Source organism: Embiotoca jacksoni, unplaced genomic scaffold (assembly GCF_022577435.1).
Source record: "Embiotoca jacksoni isolate LCO1_2020_lvr unplaced genomic scaffold, fEmbJac1.0.p SCAF_22, whole genome shotgun sequence".
NCBI lineage: Eukaryota > Metazoa > Chordata > Actinopteri > Embiotocidae > Embiotoca > Embiotoca jacksoni.
Window position 1 is genome coordinate 5,737,254 of NW_027185363.1, and position 21,828 is coordinate 5,759,081.

General features: G+C 42.7%; 3 protein-coding genes across 4 annotated transcripts; 2 read left to right on the forward strand and 1 right to left on the reverse strand.

Annotated features, from left to right (window-relative positions):
* The first annotated feature begins 359 nt into the window (after positions 1–359).
* wrnip1 (WRN helicase interacting protein 1) lies at positions 360–9,778 on the forward strand. Of its 2 annotated transcripts, none has more exons than XM_069157468.1 (7): positions 360–1,238; positions 2,381–2,575; positions 3,485–3,723; positions 4,762–4,985; positions 6,473–6,628; positions 7,640–7,719; positions 8,180–9,778. In XM_069157468.1, exons 1-7 carry the CDS (start codon positions 597–599, stop codon positions 8,459–8,461), a joined length of 1,818 nt encoding a protein of 605 aa, XP_069013569.1. In that variant the 5' UTR covers positions 360–596; the 3' UTR covers positions 8,462–9,778. The 2 variants fall into 2 exon arrangements, with proteins under 2 accessions (XP_069013569.1, XP_069013570.1); XM_069157469.1 differs by having other exon boundaries at positions 7,640–7,714; positions 8,180–8,351.
* On the reverse strand, positions 8,872–12,656 carry LOC138203243 (proproteinase E-like). Its single transcript, XM_069157995.1, has 9 exons — positions 12,638–12,656; positions 12,302–12,383; positions 10,733–10,799; positions 10,358–10,440; positions 10,002–10,127; positions 9,624–9,760; positions 9,401–9,543; positions 9,047–9,199; positions 8,872–8,941 (listed from the first exon to the last, which is right to left on the reverse strand). Exons 1-9 carry the CDS (start codon positions 12,654–12,656, stop codon positions 8,924–8,926), a joined length of 828 nt encoding a protein of 275 aa, XP_069014096.1. The 3' UTR covers positions 8,872–8,923.
* A 632-nt stretch (positions 12,657–13,288) lies between these two features.
* Positions 13,289–21,810, forward strand: dhx30 (DEAH (Asp-Glu-Ala-His) box helicase 30). The gene is made up of 19 exons (XM_069157470.1): positions 13,289–13,457; positions 13,647–13,783; positions 13,880–13,990; positions 14,099–14,359; positions 14,450–14,599; positions 14,689–14,841; positions 15,750–16,214; positions 16,909–17,292; positions 17,423–17,501; positions 17,608–17,712; positions 17,806–17,981; positions 18,062–18,268; positions 18,383–18,464; positions 18,565–18,758; positions 18,861–19,020; positions 19,139–19,296; positions 20,116–20,219; positions 20,308–20,447; positions 21,234–21,810. Exons 1-19 carry the CDS (start codon positions 13,289–13,291, stop codon positions 21,491–21,493), a joined length of 3,495 nt encoding a protein of 1,164 aa, XP_069013571.1. The 3' UTR covers positions 21,494–21,810.
* The last annotated feature ends 18 nt before the right edge of the window (positions 21,811–21,828 follow it).

Consider the following 21,828-nt stretch of genomic DNA (forward strand, 5'->3'; position numbering starts at 1 on the left):
GTTCATTTTGGTTAAATAAAAATCAATAAACACACAAAGGTCCTGAGGGCCAAGTGTGTATCTGTTACTGTAGGCCTACCTGTAGCTACTTGCAGCATTCACATACCACCGTTTTGATCAAATTGTTACAGACAATTATGCATGAATTACCTTGATAATTAAGACAAATCTTCAGGCAAATTCTTAGGTATTTCACTTCCTGGCTTTATTATTGTACATAATCTTGTCATTATAAGATAACTTCATGGTAAATATGAGATTGTTTTGAAATCTTCGTATTTATGACATAGTAAGTTGTGTTTTTTTTCACTTGTGAATGCCATGCGCTTCCGTAAAAGAAAACGATGGACCAGAAAAACTCTGACGTCAGACTGTTTCATCAGCACGTAAACAACACAAACAGGAAATATATCAAGGGAACTCCACTGAAAATGTTAAATGAACACAATTGTACACACACACACACACACACACACACACTATTTTCAGTTAGCTTATAAAAACGGTAAGTCGCATTTGGACATCACAGTTTAAGGTAAATATCGAAAACGTGTTTGGTCACGTGACTACAGTCCAACGTTTCGCGGGAAATTAACATGGCGACCGAGATGACATCTGCAGCGCCGGACTCGGTGCAATGTCCCGTTTGTTTTAAAGACTTCACGTCTGACACTGTTAACGGACATCTCGACGTGTGTCTGCTGAACGGCGTTACCGACAGCAGCCCGTCAACACCGGAGGAGAGCGGACCTCCTGAGAAGAAATCCCGTATCAGTGCGGAGCCCGTCAACAAATCTGCGACCAGCCCTCCTTCCTCCTCCATGGCAGCTCCGCAGCAGTCCTCGGCAGTGTTTCCTCTGTTTCACAACAACAAGGGGAAAGTTACAGCTCAAAGCGAGCGAACTGGTTTGTTTATGACGACACAAAGTCCCGTCCGCGCTGTCAACAAGGGGGTGAAACGTTTCCTGAATGAGGCTGATCCTGGACCAGCAGCCTCGGAGAACCCGGAGAGCCAACAAGCTGCATCTGCGTCCAACGGACAGACTGTGAAAACGGGTTTAACGCCAAGGACATTGTTTAAAATAGACAAGCCTCTGGCTGATATTCTGAGACCAAACACACTGGAGGAATACTTTGGTCAAAGTAAAGTTGTCGGGCAGCAAACGCTCCTCCGGCCTCTTCTCGACTCCCAGGAAATACCATCTCTGATCCTCTGGGGCCCCCCGGGATGCGGAAAGGTCGGTGTGGAGGTTCACAGCTGAGATGATGATGCAGCAGCTTTTCCTCCCTTTCATCGGGGGGGTTCAAGACATATTCACATCCTATACTTGAGTAAAAGTACCAATACAGCAATGTAAAAAAAAAAAAAATACTCCGTTACAAGTAAAACACCTGCAGGAAAAATCCTACTCAACTAAAAGTATTCAAATATTAGCAGCGAAATGTAGTTAAGTATTAAATGAATCCTGGTACGGTCCACCTGACTGATTTATTTGTACTATGACATCATTAGATTATAAAACACCCAAAATATTCAAAAACAAAAAAAGTCAAATCATTTCATTTTAAATTTTAACCAGCAAATATTTGGTATTTTTATTTATATGTCAACAGATGATCAAAAGAATTAAAAGTGAATTATCTGTTCATGCATTGATCCTCTAATCGTTACAGCTCGAGATTAATTGACCAACTGTTTGGTCTTTAAAATACCAGAAAACGTGAAACTATTCTTGCAATTTACCAGAACAAAAGATGACACTTTTCCAACAAAAAAAAAAGGAAATCTTTTTTTGGGGGGTTGTTGTTGTTAAATCACTTGTGTAAATTGTTTACAGGGGAGAGGATCATTTACAAAATGACTAAAGCCAAGAATTACCTTTTAAGTAAGATAGAAGACAGATTGGTCGAACTTGATAAATCTAGCTTTAAGTAATTGGTTGTAGCATTAAAACCACACTATTCCACATATTCTATTAACCCTTCAGATTGTTGTTTTGAAATATCCAGTATCACTCTCGGCCCAACTGCACTGTGTGTAGAGAGGTCGGGGCTCGCCACTGTTCTCTTGGTCAGGTGTCAGTAGAGCATGTTAATGACTTCTTGGGTATGCCGAGCTACCAGCGTAGATTGTTGTCCAGCCGCTTGCCATTCTTAGACTTTGTTGACATGCTTTCTTAACACGATACCTCTTTAACGCCTCCTGTCAGTTGTCTTATAGCGTTCAGGTTTCCCCATTGAACAGTTATTTTTGGAGCTGCCTATGAGGAGCAACAGTGGACAGATTCAGAAGGCTCTCAGAGGAAGGTGTATTGTATGATCCCCCTCTGCAGTGCACACATTTGAATTCAATTGCTCCTGTGATTTGTTTATCTTTCAGACCACTCTCGCCCACATAATCGCCAGCTCCATTAAAAAGGAGGGAACAGCTCGTTTCGTCACGCTGTCTGCCACCAGCACGTCAACCAATGAAGTTAGAGAGGTGATCAAGCAGGCGCAGAATGAGTTGCGACTGTGCAAGAGGAGAACCATCTTGTTCATAGATGAGATTCATCGCTTCAACAAATCCCAACAGGTGAGAGTATTGAGCCAGAAAGATGTGCTCTGGATCAAAGTTTGTAATGTTAGGCACAAAGTCCAGCCAGTGATCAGAATAACTATTGAGGCGCAACGATAGAATTTCTACATTGTGCTACAGGTCATGTTTGGATTTATCCCCCTTTTCTGTGTCGTACATATGAAGTCATGGCAGCGTCAATACGTTTATTGTAGTCTGTTAAGATGTTTTAAGAAGTCCATCCTCCTGCCAAACCACACTTACATTTTCTCTGCAGGAGTAAATATAGCGGTGTAAATAGTTTACAGCCCAGCGTGTCTGCATCACCGGGCATCATTGAGAAAATGTCACCCAAATATTCACTCAGTTGATTCCCTCACAAACAATCCAATTCCTCCAGCTCCGACGTCTGATCCTTGGAAAACTTTTGTTATGGATTTAGAGTCCGTAAAAGAAGTGATTCTATTTTCTACTGAAAATACATACAGATTCCTTGATTTACAGTATGATATATTTTTTTCAGTTGAATGCCTGTATGCAGCAGTTCAATCAGAGTTCTGCTTGTTTCTTCTACTTTTATTTTAAAAACTACAGCTTTAGTAAACCAGTCTAGGATTCTGTAAAGTCCTGTGTTAAATACCCTTAAATCCTTATATCAGATAGCAACAAGGACTAGTCCAAATCTATCTTTAATGACCTCGTAAGCATGACAATGCATAACAGAGTTATGCAAGTGACTTTGTCTTGTGTTGGTGGCATGAAAATGATCAAATCCCCTTTTTTTAATGAAGTTTTATGAAGGTAGTAGAATAAACACTCACCCTTGATATTGCACGACTTCACAGGTGGTCTGTCTTCTGTGCTGTTTTGCTTCGCTGTCTGCGCTCACCTTTCTGTTGTCACTCAGAGTGTGTTGTGTATCTATAGGACACCTTCCTTCCTCATGTGGAGTGCGGGACAGTAACTCTGATTGGAGCCACCACCGAGAATCCGTCCTTCCAGGTGAATGCTGCCCTGCTGAGCAGGTGCAGGGTGCTGGTTCTGGAGAAGCTGTCAGTGGAGGCAATGGGCTCGATCCTGGGCAGGGCCGTGGCCACGCTTGGGATCAGAGTCCTGGGACAAGATCCGGCAAATCCCAATGATCAGGACCAAACAGATGGACACGAGTAAGTGCGTCTCCCGGCGTCACACAATCCAGAATCCTTTGGTTAAGTGGAAGGCCTTCTCATTTTTTCTTGGCTTAGTGGGTTCAGTTAAATCATTTATGGGAGGCGTGTGTTAGTAGTTGTCGGAGCCACAGCAATCCCCTCAGCTCTGGTCTGGTCTGGTCTGATATGTTGACAGAAGAGGTTTTGGCAGATGGGTTGACGGCTGTTAACTTCTGGCTGCAGGTGGTATGTGATCTACAGGGAGAGCTATATTATTATTATTACATTACAGCTGTATCATCTGTATGGTTTGGGATGCAATGAAATCTGGGCCTGTGACACATATTGGGATTAAAGGGTTAGCCAGTTTATTTGAGGCTTAAACCACAGTGAATCTCTCTCACTTTTATGTTGGTATATCACCATGGGAACCTACAGTGTAATCTACTGAGCGAGAAGCAAAAGTACTACATTTACAATAAATAGATTAACATAAGTTATATATAACTACAGTTAGTTAGTTAGTTAGTTAGTTAAGTTAACATATAAGTTACTTTGCTTTGAATGATTATCATGTCAGAGTGACTCCTCTTGTTTGGACCACAGTGGTGCTGCATCATCTTACATACACTGTCAGTGTAGATAAATGTGAAGAAATGGCATTATAGCATTTATACATGTGATGAAATAGACAGTATTTAATCAGTTTGATGGATGAGTTTTTGTATTTTGACCGCCCACCCCTGAGCCTGGTTCTGTCGGAGGTTTCTTCCTGTTAAGAGGGAGTTTTTCCTTCCCTCTGTTGGAGGTTTTTCTCCCTTAAAGAGGAGTTTTTTCACTCCTAGCTTATGTGGGAATTGTTGAATTGTTGGGTTTCTCTGTGTAATATTGTAAAGTCTTGCTGTAAGGACTTTAATGTGTTAAGTGCCATGAAATAACCTGTGTTGTGATTTGGCGCTATATAAATAAAGTTGAATTGAATTTTCTTCATTGTAGCCCATATTAAAAAAGTATTGACACAGATACAGTATGTCTGATATGTATGATTGTTTTTAGGCCAAGAACTTTCATTGAACAAAAAGCCCTGGACACCATAGCCTACCTTTGTGATGGCGACGCAAGAACAGGAATCAACAGTCTCCAGCTGGCTGTTCAAGCTCAGGTGAGCTTGATCCGACCAAACCTGTCAGCACAAGACGGTCCTCCTCAGGAGATACTGGTGACGGAGGAACACATCAAAGAGGGTCTCCAGAGGTCCCATATTCTCTACGATAAAGCTGGTAAGCTCAGATGTGCTTATGTGTTAATTCAATTTACTTCAATGTTATATGTATAGCGCCCCAATCACAACACAAGTTATTTTTTAGCACACTTAACAAGGTAAAGTCCTTATAACAGTACTTTACAACATTATACAAAGGAACCCAACAATTACCACATGAGCGGCTGGGAGGTAAAAACTCCCCTTTAACAGGGAGAAAAACCTCTAACAGTATGAAGGAAAAACTCCCCTTTAACAGGGAGAAAAACCTCAGACAGAACCAGACTCAGACGTGGGCGGTGTTCGGCCTCGACCGGTTGGGGTGAGGGGAGGGCAGATGTTATGGGACTTATTCTCCAAAGTAACTCCTGTAAAGCATAAAAAATGTCAACTAATAATACCATGACATGTTCTTGTCCTTTTTCTTTTTTTCATTTTGCACAGCTACCCTACATATCTATATCAACAGTTTTGTTGAGGACTGGACCAAAACGTAGAACGCCGTCTGAATCGTACGTCCCTGTATCGGTTCTGTCCTGTTCAGAATACACCTGAATCATCTGTAACTTTAGATGAAACATCGATATAACTTTGAAGCGTTACTAATAGTGGGCCTTTGGCAAAGAGGGTTTCACACAATTAGAGGCATATTGAAAGATTATTTAAGGGCGGGTATCAGTTACTACATATTTTACAAATCAAAATCCTCTCAGCAGCTTGAGTGTAACAGCTGCTGTCAATCTCTTCAGGTACATAACTGCATGTTTTGAGCTTAACAGCCCTATCATATCACTTTCCAGTAATGGTGATCACTGTTCCTTAGTAGAGCACCCCTGCCCTAAACAATTGCGGATTTAGGACTCTCCTCCAGACTTGTGTGCTGTACAACTAGAACAACTAGAAATGACTGTAATAAGGTGATTGCATAACTATAATAGCTAAATAACGCAGAGATTCAGTGTTTGCTTTGTTCTCCTAGTTACAACACTACTACTCAGCGCTGTGGTTATTAACCGTCCTGTAGTTTTAGCCGCTCCAATCGTCTACGCCTTTCGCGGAGCGTCCATCAATAACTCCCCCTCATAAGACTTATTAGTCCTCCACACTGTCCTGTTACACAACACCCAGCTGTCCCAAAACATAGAGATTTACTGTTCCCCTCCGTACAGGGTGATGAAACTCTGTCTCAGCTTGACTAATGACCTTCATGGAGACAGCATTTGTCTCTTCATTATGGCTTTGTATGATCTGATCAGTCTTTATTTTGTGTTTCTTTGTGTTAGTGCAGCATTTACATTTATGAGACAATATGTTTGTAATCCAACCATTCACACCAACGTGATGAAGGCTTGGGAAAGTGGTTGATTAAATGCCACCTGCAGGGGGCTCCTCTTTCCTTGCTACATGTAGTGATTGTGTGTGTGTGTGTGTGTGTGTGTGTGTGTGTGTGTGTGTGTGTGTGTGTGTGTGTGTGTGTGTGTGTGTGTGTCTCTCTCTCATTTAAAGGTGAGGAGCATTACAACTGTATCTCAGCGCTACATAAGTCTATGAGAGGCTCCCATGAGAACGCCTCTCTCTACTGGCTGGGCCGCATGCTGGAGGGGGGTGAGGGTCCACTCTACGTGGCTCGCAGACTGGTACGCTTTGCCAGTGAGGATGTGGGTATGTGAATATATCTTATCTCAGCTTGTATTTATTTACGATTCTCCAACTTGAATCATCCAACATACAGTTGACAATCACCGAAAAAGCAGACTGCATTATTCTGATTCACCCATCTCCCCGCATGGATTGCTTGTAATTTTTAAAATGATGTTGGTAATGTTTGTACTGTACTCAGTCATGGTTACACCACTGACATGAGCATTTCATATGAACCAGAGAGCAGGCTGTGCCTTCAGTGCCTTTTGGTTGTTCCTAAATCAAAGCTCTTAATTAAAGACTCCCATCAGCTTCCTTCAGTTTTCCTCTTCTACCCTCCACGCCAGCTCTTTTACTTAGTGTATGTAATGTTATTATGCTAGTATATGCACTATATCACTATGTAAAAACCAACAATTTTATTTGTTGGAAAATTAAAACCTATAAAGGCAAATAAAGCCATTTGCTTAACAATTTGCGTGGATTGAGTAGTAATTCTCAAAGTATTGTTTTATATATTTTATGTTATTCAGAAGTGATTATTGCATTGTACTTGCTCAACAAATTTGTGGGCTGACCCCGAATATTCAACTTCATTTGTTGTTTAGTTGCAGGTAACGCGTAATGTATTACATGGCGTGCAACAGGCTTTGCATTACAGGCTTTCTAAATTGAGTGCACCTTCTACCTTCTCGTCCTCTTTCTGTCACTCTCACTTTAACACACTCAAACACACACACGAGGACGCCGGTCCTCTTATGTCCTGGCTGCCATCTGTTAGCAGACTAGACACAGATTGTTACCTCGTGAACCTAAAACATATTAGATATTTTCTGAAAGCCTTTTCGTTGTCAAAATGCTCCTAAACAGTATATTTTTAACGCCGTTTGTAGTATGAAAATGTCATAGGAAAGAAAACCCTGACTGGATTGAAACGAACTAATACATGCAGCGAACTTGTGCAATAATAAAAGACAGTTTTATTTTATAATGCAGTGTGATTGGACACGTTGCGTCTTTTGTCTCTTTCAGGTATGGCAGATCCCTGCGCTCTCCCGCAGGCTGTGTCTGCCTTCCAGGCTTGTCACTTCATCGGGATGCCTGAATGTGAGGTAGTCAGAGATTGTTATTTAGTCTTTTTAATTATGACATATCAACTCTAATTTTCTGAGAATCTGAGGCTTGCAGCATCAGTGACATCTTTTAAATCACTTTTCAAAACTTATCTTTTTAAAAAAAAAAAAAAAGCCTGTTAATAATTATAGCACAACATTCTTATTTCCAACATGTGTAACCTGATTTCTTGTTACTGTTGTTGTCTTATATCTTTATTGTTGGGGATTTTTTTTTTTTCAATTTCTTTTCCATATTTGTATTATTTTAATTGCCTGATTTTAATTCCTTCAGTCTTGAAAATGTTTTGATCCTGGTTCCTCCATGCAAAGCACTTCATAACTTTGTCTTGACAACTGCTGTATGACTAATCGTCATTATTATTACTATTATAATGTTCACGTTTTTCCCCCGGTGTCTTTACCTCCGCTCTCCTTTCTTTAATCCGTTGCTGATCAGGTGATCCTGGCTCAGTGTGTGGTCTATCTGGCACGAGCACCGAAGTCTGTGGAGATCTACAAGGCCTACAATAATGTGAAAGCCTGTTTGAGAAACCACAAAGGCCCCCTGCCTTCCGTCCCCTTGCACCTTCGCAATGCCCCCACCAGGCTGATGAAAGAACTGGGCTACGCTAAAGGCTATAAATACAACCCTGCCTTCAGCGGTCCCATAGAGCAGGACTACTTACCTGAGGAGCTGCGGGGAATGAACTTCTTCACCTGGACACCTTCCGACCCATGAATACTTCTCGTAATACTTTACCCTGCATCATGTAAAGTCTTAAGCCAAAGCTGCTGAAGGAGAACAGTCTTTTGGAAATTGCCAGTAGAGGGATAAAAGCTTAATTGTGGCTGTTGATCCAAATTCAAACTTAAACTGATAATCAGTCAACTATCATAGTTATATTCCAATTAAACTACAATTTTACATTTTCAGTTTCTTTTAGATATGTTCATAATAAAGTCCTGAATTTATTCAAATACAGTAAATAAATATACAGGGTTTGACTTTCAGTTTTCATAATAGTAATTTCTATGTTTACAATGTTAAATATGTGTTAAAATTGAAATGTACATTTTATTTTTTTGTTGAACATTATTGTAGTTCTTATCTGTGTATATTTGAATGAAACACAAGTAAAAAATAGGTTGAGCATTTAATTATATAGTTTATTGTTCCGTCTCATCAGTTGTGAAAACGTCCTCAGTTTTTGGCCATTGTCTGCAGAGAAATATCAAAAGATTAAGTTCGTACATTCCACAAAGAGCCTCCTGCATGTCTTTATGCAAAGTGATTAATTTGTGGGTTCCGGGACGCTTCCCTCACCTCACTGATCCAGGGGATGAAAGAGGCCACACGGGTAAAGATTGTGGGTTTTCGAGGGCTATTACATCCACGTCCATCCACAAAACTAGTAATTCCTTCGACGTACCATCGGCCGTCTCTGCCCTCACAGTTCAGAGGGCCTCCGGAGTCTCCCTGGAAGTTGACGATAGATACAGGATACAGGACCACTGAACGACAATATCCGTTTGTTTTACATAAATATAATATCACGTTACATTACATTTCATTTAGCTGACGCTTTTATCCAAAGCGACTTACAATAAGTGCATTTCAACCATGAGGGTACAAAACCCAGAACAACAGGAATCAAGATGTTATGGGGTTGTTTCTCACGTGGCACGCTGACTTGCTTTCTCCTCCGGCGCAGACCATTGTTGTCTTTGCTGAGCTACCCCACCAGTCACTTTGACTACACACGCTGTGATCCACCACAGGAAGTAGGGCCTGCTGTAGAGTAGTTGCCCGGGGGCCGCCAGCTAAAGAGAAAATGACAATTTGATGCATCGTTTGAATACAGCACACTCCATATGAGCCAGGTGTCAGCAGCGGGTCTCACAGTAGAGACGACCCCAGCCTGTCACGTAACAGGGCTGGTTGTGGGCGAGAGCAGCACCATGCTGCGGCAGGCAAGCCACCTGAACCTTGTCATCGATGACAGCGCTCTTCTCCAGTTTAAGCAGGGCGATGTCATTCCTAGACAACGGGATTAAAAGAAGCATTAAACATGTGAGTAATTGCATATTTTTATTTGCGTTGACTCAACTGTGTAGAGTGCCTGTTTTTTTCCACAGGTGGAGGTTTATTTGTTTATATTTATTAAAAATGATCTTTACTCAGCTGCTGTTTGATGGGAGTACACAGAGTAAACATACTTTTTTCAACGACGTTACATTTCCCTCATCTTTCATAACAGACCTACAAAGCAACATCTTACCCACAAGACACACAGTTGTCATTCCATTTGGGATGGATGAACATTTTTTCCACCATGATGAACTGCTCTGGTCCCTCGTCCTTGTTCATATCATGCTCTGCAAGCACCACCCTGTACGTGTGGAAACTGGAAAACAAAAGTCATTTCAGAAATTCACATCAGAGACAATACATAAGGAAAGGTCAATGTCAGTGTTCCACTCCCTCAGTTCTGCTTCCTGTTCTGTTCTGCACGTCAGTCTTGAAATTTGACGTGATCATCTCAAGAAAAAACATCTTGCAATGAATTCAGGTACCTCACGTGACATTTACTGACCATATCTGAGAAGCAAACGCCACAAAGACACTTTTCCTCACGTGATGCAGTGTGCAGCAGTCAAGACCCAGGTAGGAGCAATAAGTGTTCCTCCACAGGTGGGGAAGAAAGACTCCAATGAAACCTAAAAGAAGACAGAAAGACTTTGATCAGCATAAGTCAGATGGGTAATTTTGTACATTTTGTTCAGAGGCACACTTTCAGGTAATGTGGGGCAGCCCAACCATTGATTTCCATCATGTATAGTAGGTGTTATAAATACAGTACTACAATATAGTACTGTGGAATTGTTTTAAAAAATTGCTCTAGTATGATCAGTAACTTGTCTGATCAGAGAATGAATTACTAAAACATGGTTTTAAGGTACTAAAAACATTGTATATATATCTTTCCATTAATATGCTGTACTGACTCACCTGCCATGGCCAGCTGTATGGTTGGGCTTCCTCCCCATTCACCACACGGCTGGTGTTGGCTGGGTAGCTGGGGACACCACAGCCAAATACGTCAACACAGTGAGAGAAAGAACCAAGACAAGCCAAGTGTAAGCAAGTCCCCAACCTACAAATGGCTTTCTTCCAAATCAAGGCAGCACCCTTGCTTCATGTTTATTAGGGCCCGGGCACCGATGGTGCAAAAGCCATATTGTTATTCAAGCGATTATTATTATTATTCTCCGTAAAACAACTGCATTTTTGGCTGCTTTATCATACTCAAAAACTCATGAAAGTTGGTACACGCGTTTCTCCTGGCGAAAAATAAATTTCTTATTTTAGTGGAGTCGCGAGTGGGCGTGGCCAAATGGCTCGCTAGCGCCCCCTAAACAGATGTCCCGGCCTACATGCACGAAATACGTCAACTCAACAGGAAGTCTGCCATTTTTAATGTAGTCGCCATTTTGGGCGATTCACGCTTGTACTTTAACGAACTCCCCCTACAAATTTTGTCAGACCGACTTGAAATGTGTTCTGTGCACTCTGAACATGTTTGGAATTAAAAGTTATCATAAGAATTTGTTTTTCGGTGATCGGTGTGGCCGTGGCGTGGTGGCCAAAAAATGACCCAAAAGTCATCCAAAAAGTCGCCCAAAAAGTGACTATAATTTGGACAACATGCTATAGTATGATCTCTTTTTTAAATCAAGACAGAGGGAGGGATTAAGCCCCTAATATTCTTGCTGAGAGGCAACAGTGCTGACGACTGCACCACCAATCTTCCCTGGAGATATAATGCATTGTGACAAATCTTTGGCTCACTGCAACCTATAACTCCACCGTCCACAAATATTCATTCAAACGCGACCAAAATTGCCATGTGACCTCATGAGGATGCGGGTTCGAGCCCCGCTCAAGGTAATCCACACAGTTCACAGAGGGGGCGAGTCCCTCTAAGGGTAAGCCACATGTTTCACAGAGGGCAAGTCCAAGGGTAAGCCACACAGTTGCGGTTTTGTGTTGTAAATGCAGTCATACTAATATCAAACCAAAGCTCAACAATAATACAAAACAAAATCCTAATACCAAATTTTTTTTAAAAAAACCTCAAATCAAAGTCAATTAAAAAAAATATAAGGTGTGTCTCTTTGGATTTCTATCCAAACTACTGCAAACTTTATCCCCCAAAATCCCATTGATACGTTTCAATGCTATAGTATGACTTTTTTTAATCTTATCTTAAGGTCAAACGATGCTCCAAACCTCACGAAACTTACGTCAAGCACCAACTTTCAAGAGTTTTTGAAGATGTTAAAGTCGCCTTTTTGGGCTATTGTTTTTAAAGAAGAATAAGGAACGAGATCGAGAAAAAAATGTAAACTACAAGGGGGAATATGCCAACCCTCGTGTGCTGCACGTCGGGGAGCCGGCGGCCCCGACCCGCTGGATTCCCAACGTGCAGCGTGCAAGGGCCCGCATATCACTGCTTGCAGTTTGAATTTTTAGTTGTAATGCTCTTCACCAAATATGGTGTGTTTAATGTAAACTTACCAGTTGTGACAACCAGCAGGAAGACAAGAGCCAGTTCCATCTCTTTCGTCCAAAAGAAGTGACTTCTCAAGCAGAGCTATTTCTGGGAATCAGTCCAGACAAGACCAGACACAGCCTGGGAGTTTTCCTTCCATTTTCCAGATGGTGAAACTCCTGTGTACACAACAAAGAAGTCAGATAAAGTCTGAAATTCAAACCGTGTACATGAGGTGCAGACTCAGATATTCCTATAATGCAATACAATATAGACACCTTGTATTTTATCCACGTTTCAGATGTTCCCTTTACAACTGTGAGAAAGATGGTGTCAGTCATAGGTTGTTTTGGACCATTTACCATTTTCTCCGGATCCCATACTAAAAGCAACAATTTATGGCATTTGGTGTGTTCTCGTGGGTAAAATAGGAAAATGGAAAGTAATACTGTAGATCCGATAGACAGAATGATAAATCCTTTCAAACAATCCAATAATAATTGGGGTGTTTTCAGGGATTTCGTTTCACCTTTCACAAACTCGACAATTGATACAGCTAAGACAAACTAACACGTCTTTAAACATTTCAAAGTAATGTGTACATATGGGGAAAATATCTATACCACTATAAATCGATTTAATTTGGAAATTATGAGTTTTTGAATTTCGTTTGTTAAGGGTTTGGGTTTTGTCATTGAGAACTTCATAAATAGGCATTATTGATTAAGAGCCGATGTAGCTTTGCCCTGATAGGGATGTAAACATTTTCCACATGTATGTGTCAATTAAGGGAAATTATATATCCCCATAAAATCGACTTTATTTCTTCATCTGCGCCTTCATCTACGTGCTTTTAAAGGGTTTCATTTTCGTCGTTTGACAATGCAACCAAATTTTTTTTTTTTTTTTTTATTTTTTTTATTTTTTTTTTTTTACTCCCCGCCACGAGGGGCCGCTGTGAACCCGGATGCTTACGTAAGCGAAAAGCGGCAGAAGAAGATATTAGTTTAAAGATGGCGCAGCCCGGTGTTTTACTCACGCGACTGAGAGCGCTGTGCAACGTTGGAAAATGCGTCCAAACCGGCAAAACAGCGTCCAGCTGGAGCAGACAAACGCGGTGGTATGGGACCAAACCTGGGAGCTTTCAGGAACACGGAACATTGGACTCGCAGAGTAAACGAGGTGGGTGAAAACAGCTGGCGGTTCACCGCGGCGCTAAACCTCAAGGGCATCCATCGTGCAAAACGCCCCATCAGTCCTGCTTTTATTTTGGGGGGGGGGGGTTCCTTTAGTATTTACGTAAGGCCGGAGTGGCATTAAACCGTGGTTGACCTGGATTTGTGTTTGACCCTTTTTGTTTGTACTGTTTAGGCAACGGTAGCTCAAACCTCCTGAATGAGTTTCCAGATCCTAAAAGCCTCCTGAACAACACGATCTCTCGGTCACTGGGGGTCAACGACCTGTCCCGGCTCATCCACTACAGCTGCACGGAGCATGCGGGCGTTAAGGTCAGACCAGAAAGCCTTTCTGCACCCAACGCGTCTCCCCAAGAGCCACCGTCGTTTGTTGAATTACCATTGTGACTTTGTTTTTTTTTGTTGCAGCAAGCCACTGTCACGCTGCTGTGGCCCTGCAAGATTGAAGAGGAGGGTTTTGCCTCCAAGAAGATCGATGCGGAGCGATTTGCTGCCGCTGCCGCTTGTCTCAAGCTCAGAGTAAGCTGCTGAGAAAAGGGTGCACGGTTTGGCGTTTTTGTCTCGCTCAATCTGCAATAATATTTTCCCCCTCGTTTACCCGGCCATTCCTTCGCTCCTTGTGCACAGGAAATGGGCGTGATTGGTCCAAACAACCAGCTCCCTCAGAGGAGAGCTGGCCGGGGGAGAGGGGTGCCACTTTCACTTCTTTATGACGATCAGGGCGACTGCCTGACGGACGACGTCCACGTGTCCAGAGCTCGAGCAGTTGACCTGTCGCCTCTTAAAGAGGACGTCTCCAACGTCTCTGAGGCGCTCTCCCTCTTTCCACAACCTAAATCTCTTCTGACGAAGGTCATCCAGGTGGCCACATCGCCCAACAGAATCCGGGTTGGTGCCGCTCTCCCTTTTCTATTATGATATCGAAATCACCTTTGACTCACCCCATATTTTAAATGACCCCGTATTGCTCCGCCACAGGAGCTAATAAAGTTCAGAACGACAGGAGGGAAGCAGAAGAAGTGTGAGCTGAAGCTGCTCTGGCCCGAGGAGATGACGTTCATGGCCGTGGCGACCAGCCGATTGACGGCGGAGAGGAAAGCTGCAGCACTCGCCTGCGTGAAGCTGAGGGTGAGGGTCGCTTTGGAAAAGTTGCGAGAGCTTCTTGAGCTGCATGTTAGGACATGCGTTAAGATGTGTATCGTGCCGCCTGGTTTCAGGAGCTGGAGCTGCTGGATAAAGACAACAACCCTCTGACTCACGCCAAGTACCATCGAGAGAAGGTGAAGGAGGCGGGAGAGAGGGAGAGACGTCCACTCCCGCTGGAAATCCCTGAATACCTGCAGCAAAGCATGAGAGAGTATCTCGTACAGGTCAGTTCTCCGCTGATGGAAGAAAGATTAAAAAATGGTATTTAGAGCTTATTTTTCTTTCTTTTCTTTTTTTTTTTTAATGATTGTTCACTCTATGGCTACAATCTGTGGGACGGGAGCTGTTTTTAAGTTTTTGTACGTTGGAGCTTTTCGTGGTTTGGGACCGACCCCTTAGCCTTTTATCAAGGGATTCTAAATGCCACAGCAGACTGGGGCTGCGACAGTTCGTTTGTGTTGGAAAATTTACTCGGGAGGCTTGGTTCAAAATCAAACACATTGGACATTTTATTCTTGCAAGAAGGAGCAACTACATGCACCCTCAAAGAGAGGTGTCCAGCAGTGCTTCCCCCCCCTCCCCAGCAGTCCTCTAGCAGGGCTCTCCCCAGCAGGGCTCCAGCAGTTCTCTACAGCAGGGCTTTTATACAGTTAAAATTAAGTTTAAAGTTAAGTTTAAACAATTGACAGTCACCCCCATTCCCTTTGTATCTGCTTTCGTATGGTAATAGAGTTGGTTGTAGGTCACAAGATAAGGACACAGGGAGTCATCAATTAGATGCGGAAAGAATCACTTGCAAATAAGACAGAAAACAAAGGAAACTTTTCGGAGCCACAATGCAAACGAGGCAGGGACAAATCCTTTTTTTTGCTTAGACAAACAATTTAAAAAAAACAAATGCTAAACCTTTGCTGGTGTTACTTAATTGAGGATTTGTGCTTATGTTACAAAATCCAAAAGTAAAAATTCGGTAAAATAAAAATGTTGTAACAAAAATGATTCGTTTTTTTCCCACATATTCTTCGTTACTTTGTTACCGCTCAAATGTATCAGCAGTGACAGGTATCCCCCCCCCAAAAAAAAAAAATCACGTGAAACTTGTGTTAAAAGTAACAACTCATTTTTCCAACAGTACCCAGTGGCAGCAGAAGTCCAGAAACTGTGGGAGGAGGACGGCGACGAAAGAGGACAGCAGACCTTAAACCAGGAGGAAGAGGACGACTCCGTAACCGACGCCATCACGGGCAGGAAGTACAGGCCGCTGTCTGAATCGGAAACGCTGCAGCTCAACATCCACCTGCAGGAGGATTGGGAAACGGCAAACCCCAGACTGGCGGTGGCGCTCCCAGTCGATGCCCACCGTCAGCGTGTGGTCTCGGCTGTGAAGTCCTCCAGAGCGGTGGTGATCGCCGGTGAAACGGGATGCGGCAAAACGACACGGATCCCCCGCTTCCTGCTGGAGGAGCACGCGAGAGGCGGCGCGGGCGCCCAGTGCAACATCCTGGTGACCCAGCCCCGTCGGATCAGCGCCGTGTCGGTGGCCCATCGCGTCGCTCATGAGATGGGACCAGCTCTTAAACACTCTGTGGGCTATCAGGTACGTACAGGTTTACGTAATATCGTGATATTTACCGTGTTAAATCTGTTGGACTTGAAACAATTCGTTTGATTTTTGTCAATTAGTTCAGGCTTTTTAACTTGAAGACGTCACTTTGGCTTTAGAACATTTTGACGTGCATTTTTGAAAATATTCAGACATTTTATAGACTAAAGGGTGAAATACAAAATTAAGAAAAGTATTGGCAGATTAAGTGATGAAATTAACTGTTGATTGCAGCCCTCATTTTATTGTTTTTGCTATTAAGGCGAGCAGCTCTTATTCCAGTGGCATAGAAGTAGACATGGCAAGAAGAGAAGTATCTGAAACAAAATCAAGGATACCTCTTATACTTTTGAGTAGTTTGGTTTTCTTCGATTGACATATTTTAATAAAAGTAATCGTACTTTTTTTTTTATTATTCAAAATTTTTCTTTTGAATGCATTGACCGTACAGATTACATATTAAAAATAGTTTGTAATTCCCCTTTTAAGTCCTTTTTTTTTTTTTTTTTTAATTGCAATGCTATGTTTAATTACAACACTTTTTGCCTCTGGCTGGTAGCACCCTGAAATATGTTTGAGGATACAGCTGATACCCCATCTTGTAATGTTATTATAGTTATGTACATTAATAGAGAAATACATTAAGATAATGTGCACTTTTGGTACAATCAATCTTCTCCGTACAAAGGTGAGACTCGAGAGCCGACCCCCAGAGCAGAGCGGAGGAGCCATGCTCTTCCTCACAGTGGGCATCCTGCTGAGGAAGCTGCAGTCGAACCCAGGCCTGAAGGGAATCAGTCATGTGGTGGTGGACGAGGTCCATGAGCGAGACATAAACACAGACCTGCTGCTTGCCTTACTGCGCTCCAGCTTAAAGGAGAACCCCGACCTGCGAGTGGTGCTTATGAGCGCTACTGGGGACAACCAGAGGCTCGCGAAGTACTTTGGAGACTGCCCCGTTGTAAAAGTGCCGGGCCTCATGCACCCAGTACGAGACAGATACCTGGAGGACGTTCTGAAAGAGATGGGACGTCCATCGCTGGTCCAAGAGAGAGGGGAGACGGACAAGCAGGTGAAACTCAAAACCTGTCGGATTTCTGTTTTGTTCTCAGATTTAATCCCACATTCAGTAGATTTCTATTTTTTTTTTTTTTTTTTTATTGTCCTCGAGTCTTATGAGTTTGCATCCTGTTTTCTTTAAGGGAGGATTCAACGAAGCCTCACCAAATCCAGATTTAGTAGCTGACGTTATCGAGCACATTGACAGACATGGAGAGCCAGGTAATGCTTTAACTTACCATGACTTCAAATCATGCCCTTTCTTGTCATGTTTGAAATTTTGTCTTCCAATCGTATTTGACAAAATTGCTTTCTCCTCATTCTCCAGGTGCAGTTCTGTGTTTTCTCCCCGGCTGGCAGGACATCAAGGCGGTTCAAGAGAAGCTCGAGGGAAAACGACACTTTTCCTCGGGCTCACAGATGATCCTGCCATGTAAGAAAAGAACGGACAGATCGGCTAAAACCAGTTGAGAAGAATTTCTGACCTCTTGTCAAACTTTATTTAATTTCTTCCACTTTCTTTTAGTGCACTCTAGTTTATCAGTGGCTGACCAGCAGGCAGTATTCCAGCACCCCCGACCGGGCCAGAGGAAGATTGTGCTTGCCACCAACATTGCCGAGACCTCCATTACAATAGATGACATTGTTCATGTGGTGGATGCAGGAACTCACAAAGAACAGAATTATGACCCACGGACTAAGGTTAGTTTTTAACATCTAACTTCTGATTCGGCTAAATGTAGTAATAATCCAGCTAATCATACATTTATTTGGTTTGCCAGGTCTCCTGTCTGGATACAGTTTGGATATCCCACTCCAACGTCACTCAACGAAAAGGGAGAGCAGGACGATGTCAACCCGGACAGTCTTATCACCTGTTCCCAAGAAAACAGCTGGAATCCATGACTCCCTTCCCCATCCCCGAGATCCTACGTACACCGCTCGAGAGTTTAGTGTTACAGGCCAAAATCCACAGTCCCAACTGCAAGGTACTACAATAAAACAGTGTTTTTTTTCTGCTTTATCTAACCTATTTGTAATCTTTCTGTCATATTAAATTATGTCCTGTGTCTTTTTTTCTTTTTTTTTTCTTATTTGTGGAGGCTGTAGATTTCTTATCCCAAGTGTTGGACAGTCCAGAACAGGAAGCTGTGAGAGAGGCTGTTCAAAATCTACAGGATATAGGCGAGTTACTCACCAACAATGACCCATGTTCTGCATTTTGGGGCTAAAGTTAAAACATAATGTTTGCCTTGAATTGATGTCGCTTTCTTCCTTTTTACAGGAGTTTTGGACAAGACGGAAGCCCTGACTCCTTTAGGAGAGCGTGTTGCCTGTATGTCATGTGACCCACGGCTCGGCAAAGTGCTGGTCTTGGGTAGCATGTTCAGATGTGTTCTGCCCATGTTGTCTGTAGCTGCCTGTCTCACCAGAGACCCGTTCTACAACAGCCTGCAGAACAGAGCACGAGTCAACAAGGTAAGCTGTTTTGTCAGATATCAGGTAAGTTTTTTTTTTTTTTTTTTTTTAAAAGTACATTCGACTTAAATGTAATACATTCAATCGTCTGTGTTCTGTCAGGCTAAAGAGACTCTTGGTGGCTCGAGCCACAGTGATTATTTGGTGTTCAGTCGAGCTGTTCTGGGCTGGAGGCAACTTCAGCAGGAGGGCGACAGAGATGAAAGAGATGAATTCCTGGACAAACACGCTCTGTCCAGAGCCGGCCTTCGCTTCATCAACGGTTGGTTTTATCCTACATTTAGACATTACCAAAAAAAACTTTTTAGAAGTAAAAACACCTTTTTGTGAAATTGCAACAGTCACAAAATGATTCCTGTTCTTTATTCATCCTGTTGCAGGTCTCATCTCACAGTTCAGTGAGAACCTGCATGAAGCAGGGCTGGTTTCTCGAGCCAGTGAGTGCCAGCGTCACACTTCTTTCTACAACGAGCACAGCAACCAGGATGAGCTGCTTAAAGCTGTGCTCCTGGCTGGACTGTATCCCAACCTCATCCAGGTACATGGTTACCGCCCAGAATTACCTTGTACAGCTGAGAGAACTGGCAGTTATCTGAATTGGTATATACTGTGGTTCTTATATATGTCTTTACTCTCTGTTTATGAAGTCATGTTATTCCTCTCCTGTAAATTCTCATATTGTAAAAAAATTTCTCTTGTTCTATAAAACTTTCCAAAAACCTACTACCACCTCTCAGCTTGAAGCTGTTTTTAAATTATGGTTACCACAAATACTGCGTGCTGAGATGAAGGCCAATTCATGGTTCCATACTACAATTTTAAGGTCGTGTCGATCTGCTACGTAGAAGCGAGCCAGATTCCGTTGGCTCCCCCCATCCAAAGTGCAGTGGGCGAACTTCCCATCGATGGTTTGAGCACCATCGATGGAAAGCATTCACAAATCAAAGCACCGCCAAAATCCAGCTTCATAGAGCTCATGACTGCATGTGATGCACATTATCACTTCACAATAGTGGGCGTGGGTGGGGGCCTAGTCATGAAAGTGAAGGTGGCATATTCAAGGAGAGGGCTTTCACTGGGGGCTTAACACCGTCGGTGTGTCCTTTTGACTCTTTTAAAGATGAACTACAAAGGTGTGAAGTGGAAAATATCTTCACACACTCGCACCTAGAAATAAACATCTGTATTGATTACCTGGCGCATGTGCAGTCGATGCACTTGAAGTGCGTGCGGTCCACATGGACCCTCAAGAAACTGGACAGATCATTAAATTCCTCGCGTTGACCCGAGCTGATGTGGAAAGCATGAATTGGAGTTACGTTCCAACTTAACATAAATTCACTGACTTTGTTTTCAGGTGAAGAAAGGTGTCGTGACCAAAGGAGGACGCTTTCGTCCTAATAATATGTCTTTGCGCACAGTCAGCGGACCAGTTCTGCTTCACCGCTCCTCAGTGAACAGGTTTGAGAAAATTCCCCAAAATTCAACTACAGCACATCTTGACTTGCACAACGTCTACGTAGACTTTATGTCTGCCTTTCTGTTGTAGAGGAAAAGAGAAGCTCCCCAGTCGTTGGTTGACCTTCTTCAGCGCAGTCAAGTCCAACGGGAACGTTTTCATCAGAGACTCCTCTGCAGCCCATCCACTCGCCCTGCTGCTGCTTACAGACTGCGACATCACGGAGACGGGTAGGACGTTTACTGCTGTCCATGCAGAACAGTTTAATAGCACAGGCTGTCGGGCAGCCGCAGTGTTTGCCGATGTTTGGGAGTGTGTGCAGGATTGGAGGACACCTTCATGCCTGGTAATCAGACCAAAATGGTGTTGGTGTTTTTGTTTTTTTTACTTCAATGATCAGTCTGAGCAGTGTGTCAGATTCCTGGACAGTTTAAAAAAAAAAAAAAAAAAAACATTTTAAAAGCATTTATTCACGGAGATGTTGTGTTTTTGATTTGACACATTTTTCTGCCTTGTCAAACCTACGCGCCTCCATACTGCACTACATTTAGTTCAGAGGTTTCAGTATGTTATGCTAACAATAGCTAATGTAGGCTTGAAGCTTCATCCGAGGAATATTTCAAAATTGAAATGTGTGTCTGCACACTACATATTTCTCTGGAAGTCTGTTTGGGTTTTTTTTGGCTCTGGCACAGAAAGTTGACATCCCCTTCTTTATCTTTTATACAAAGCTGATTTTATTTCAGTTTTTTCCCAAACCAGGCAAAAAAAAAAAAAAAAAAGCCTTACTTTCTACCATTTAAGTGTAAAACAGTGCTGGCTAATGCTTTTGTGTTTACTTTATGGAATGCTCAGACTTATTTGCCCTAAGAGCACAACATTTGGTTTATGTACCTGTTTGTCCTGTGCATTAAAAATAAAAAAATTTTTAACATCTCCTAACCATCAGAAAATATAATTCCCCTCTTGCATTACCAGACTTAAATATTCCTCTTCTCTTTGTTCTTCTGTCCCAGTGAAGGGAGACAGAGTGGAAGTGTCCTTTCCTGGACGCTCTCTGGTGCGCTGTGAGCTGTCGGTAGAGACGTGGGACCTGCTGTGGGAGCTTCGCACTTCCATTCAGACCATGCTATACCGAAACCTCAACAATCCCGGGAACGCAAACACTAACTTTTTTCAAGACGGAAACCTCGTCTCTTTACTCGTGGAGCTGCTCAACAACACCGAGCCACACCGCTTTGCTGAGAATCCGAACGGCGACAGTGAGGTGGATTAATAATGGCGAGTGTTTTCCGGACGTGTACGTTGGATCTGCTGGCTGGCACAGAGGAACCAAAGAGGACAAGGATTTGTCGTTTCAGAACGGTTGTTGATGCTCTGATTTAATTCTTAACTCTTTCTGGAGCAGAAATCCACAGTGGACTGTGATGCTGTTATGTTTTTTTAGGAGAATAATGGGCTCCATTGTAATGTGAGGAAATCCATTTGGATTGTGGACTTTTCATTGTATTATATATCGTTAATTGCTTTCTGAAAAGCAGTATTTGTTGGATGTTACTCTAATGAGTAAAGAGAAAGGATGACTGGCCAGAGGTCAATGACATGGACAGA

Coding starts and splice junctions, on each gene's coding strand:
- dhx30 (XM_069157470.1), top strand. CDS start 13,289: ATGGCGCAGCCCGGTGTTTTACTCACGCGACTGAGAGCGCTGTGCAAC. Junction 14,360..14,449: donor CATCGCCCAACAGAATCCGG/GTTGGTGCCGCT, acceptor GCTCCGCCACAG/GAGCTAATAAAGTTCAGAAC. Junction 19,021..19,138: donor CGGCCTTCGCTTCATCAACG/GTTGGTTTTATC, acceptor ATCCTGTTGCAG/GTCTCATCTCACAGTTCAGT.
- LOC138203243 (XM_069157995.1), bottom strand. Junction 10,441..10,732: donor CATACAGCTGGCCATGGCAG/GTGAGTCAGTAC, acceptor GTCTTCTTTTAG/GTTTCATTGGAGTCTTTCTT. Junction 10,128..10,357: donor ACTGCTGCACACTGCATCAC/GTGAGGAAAAGT, acceptor TTTGTTTTCCAG/TTTCCACACGTACAGGGTGG.
- wrnip1 (XM_069157468.1), top strand. CDS start 597: ATGGCGACCGAGATGACATCTGCAGCGCCGGACTCGGTGCAATGTCCC. Junction 3,724..4,761: donor GACCAAACAGATGGACACGA/GTAAGTGCGTCT, acceptor GATTGTTTTTAG/GCCAAGAACTTTCATTGAAC. Junction 7,720..8,179: donor TCGGGATGCCTGAATGTGAG/GTAGTCAGAGAT, acceptor GTTGCTGATCAG/GTGATCCTGGCTCAGTGTGT.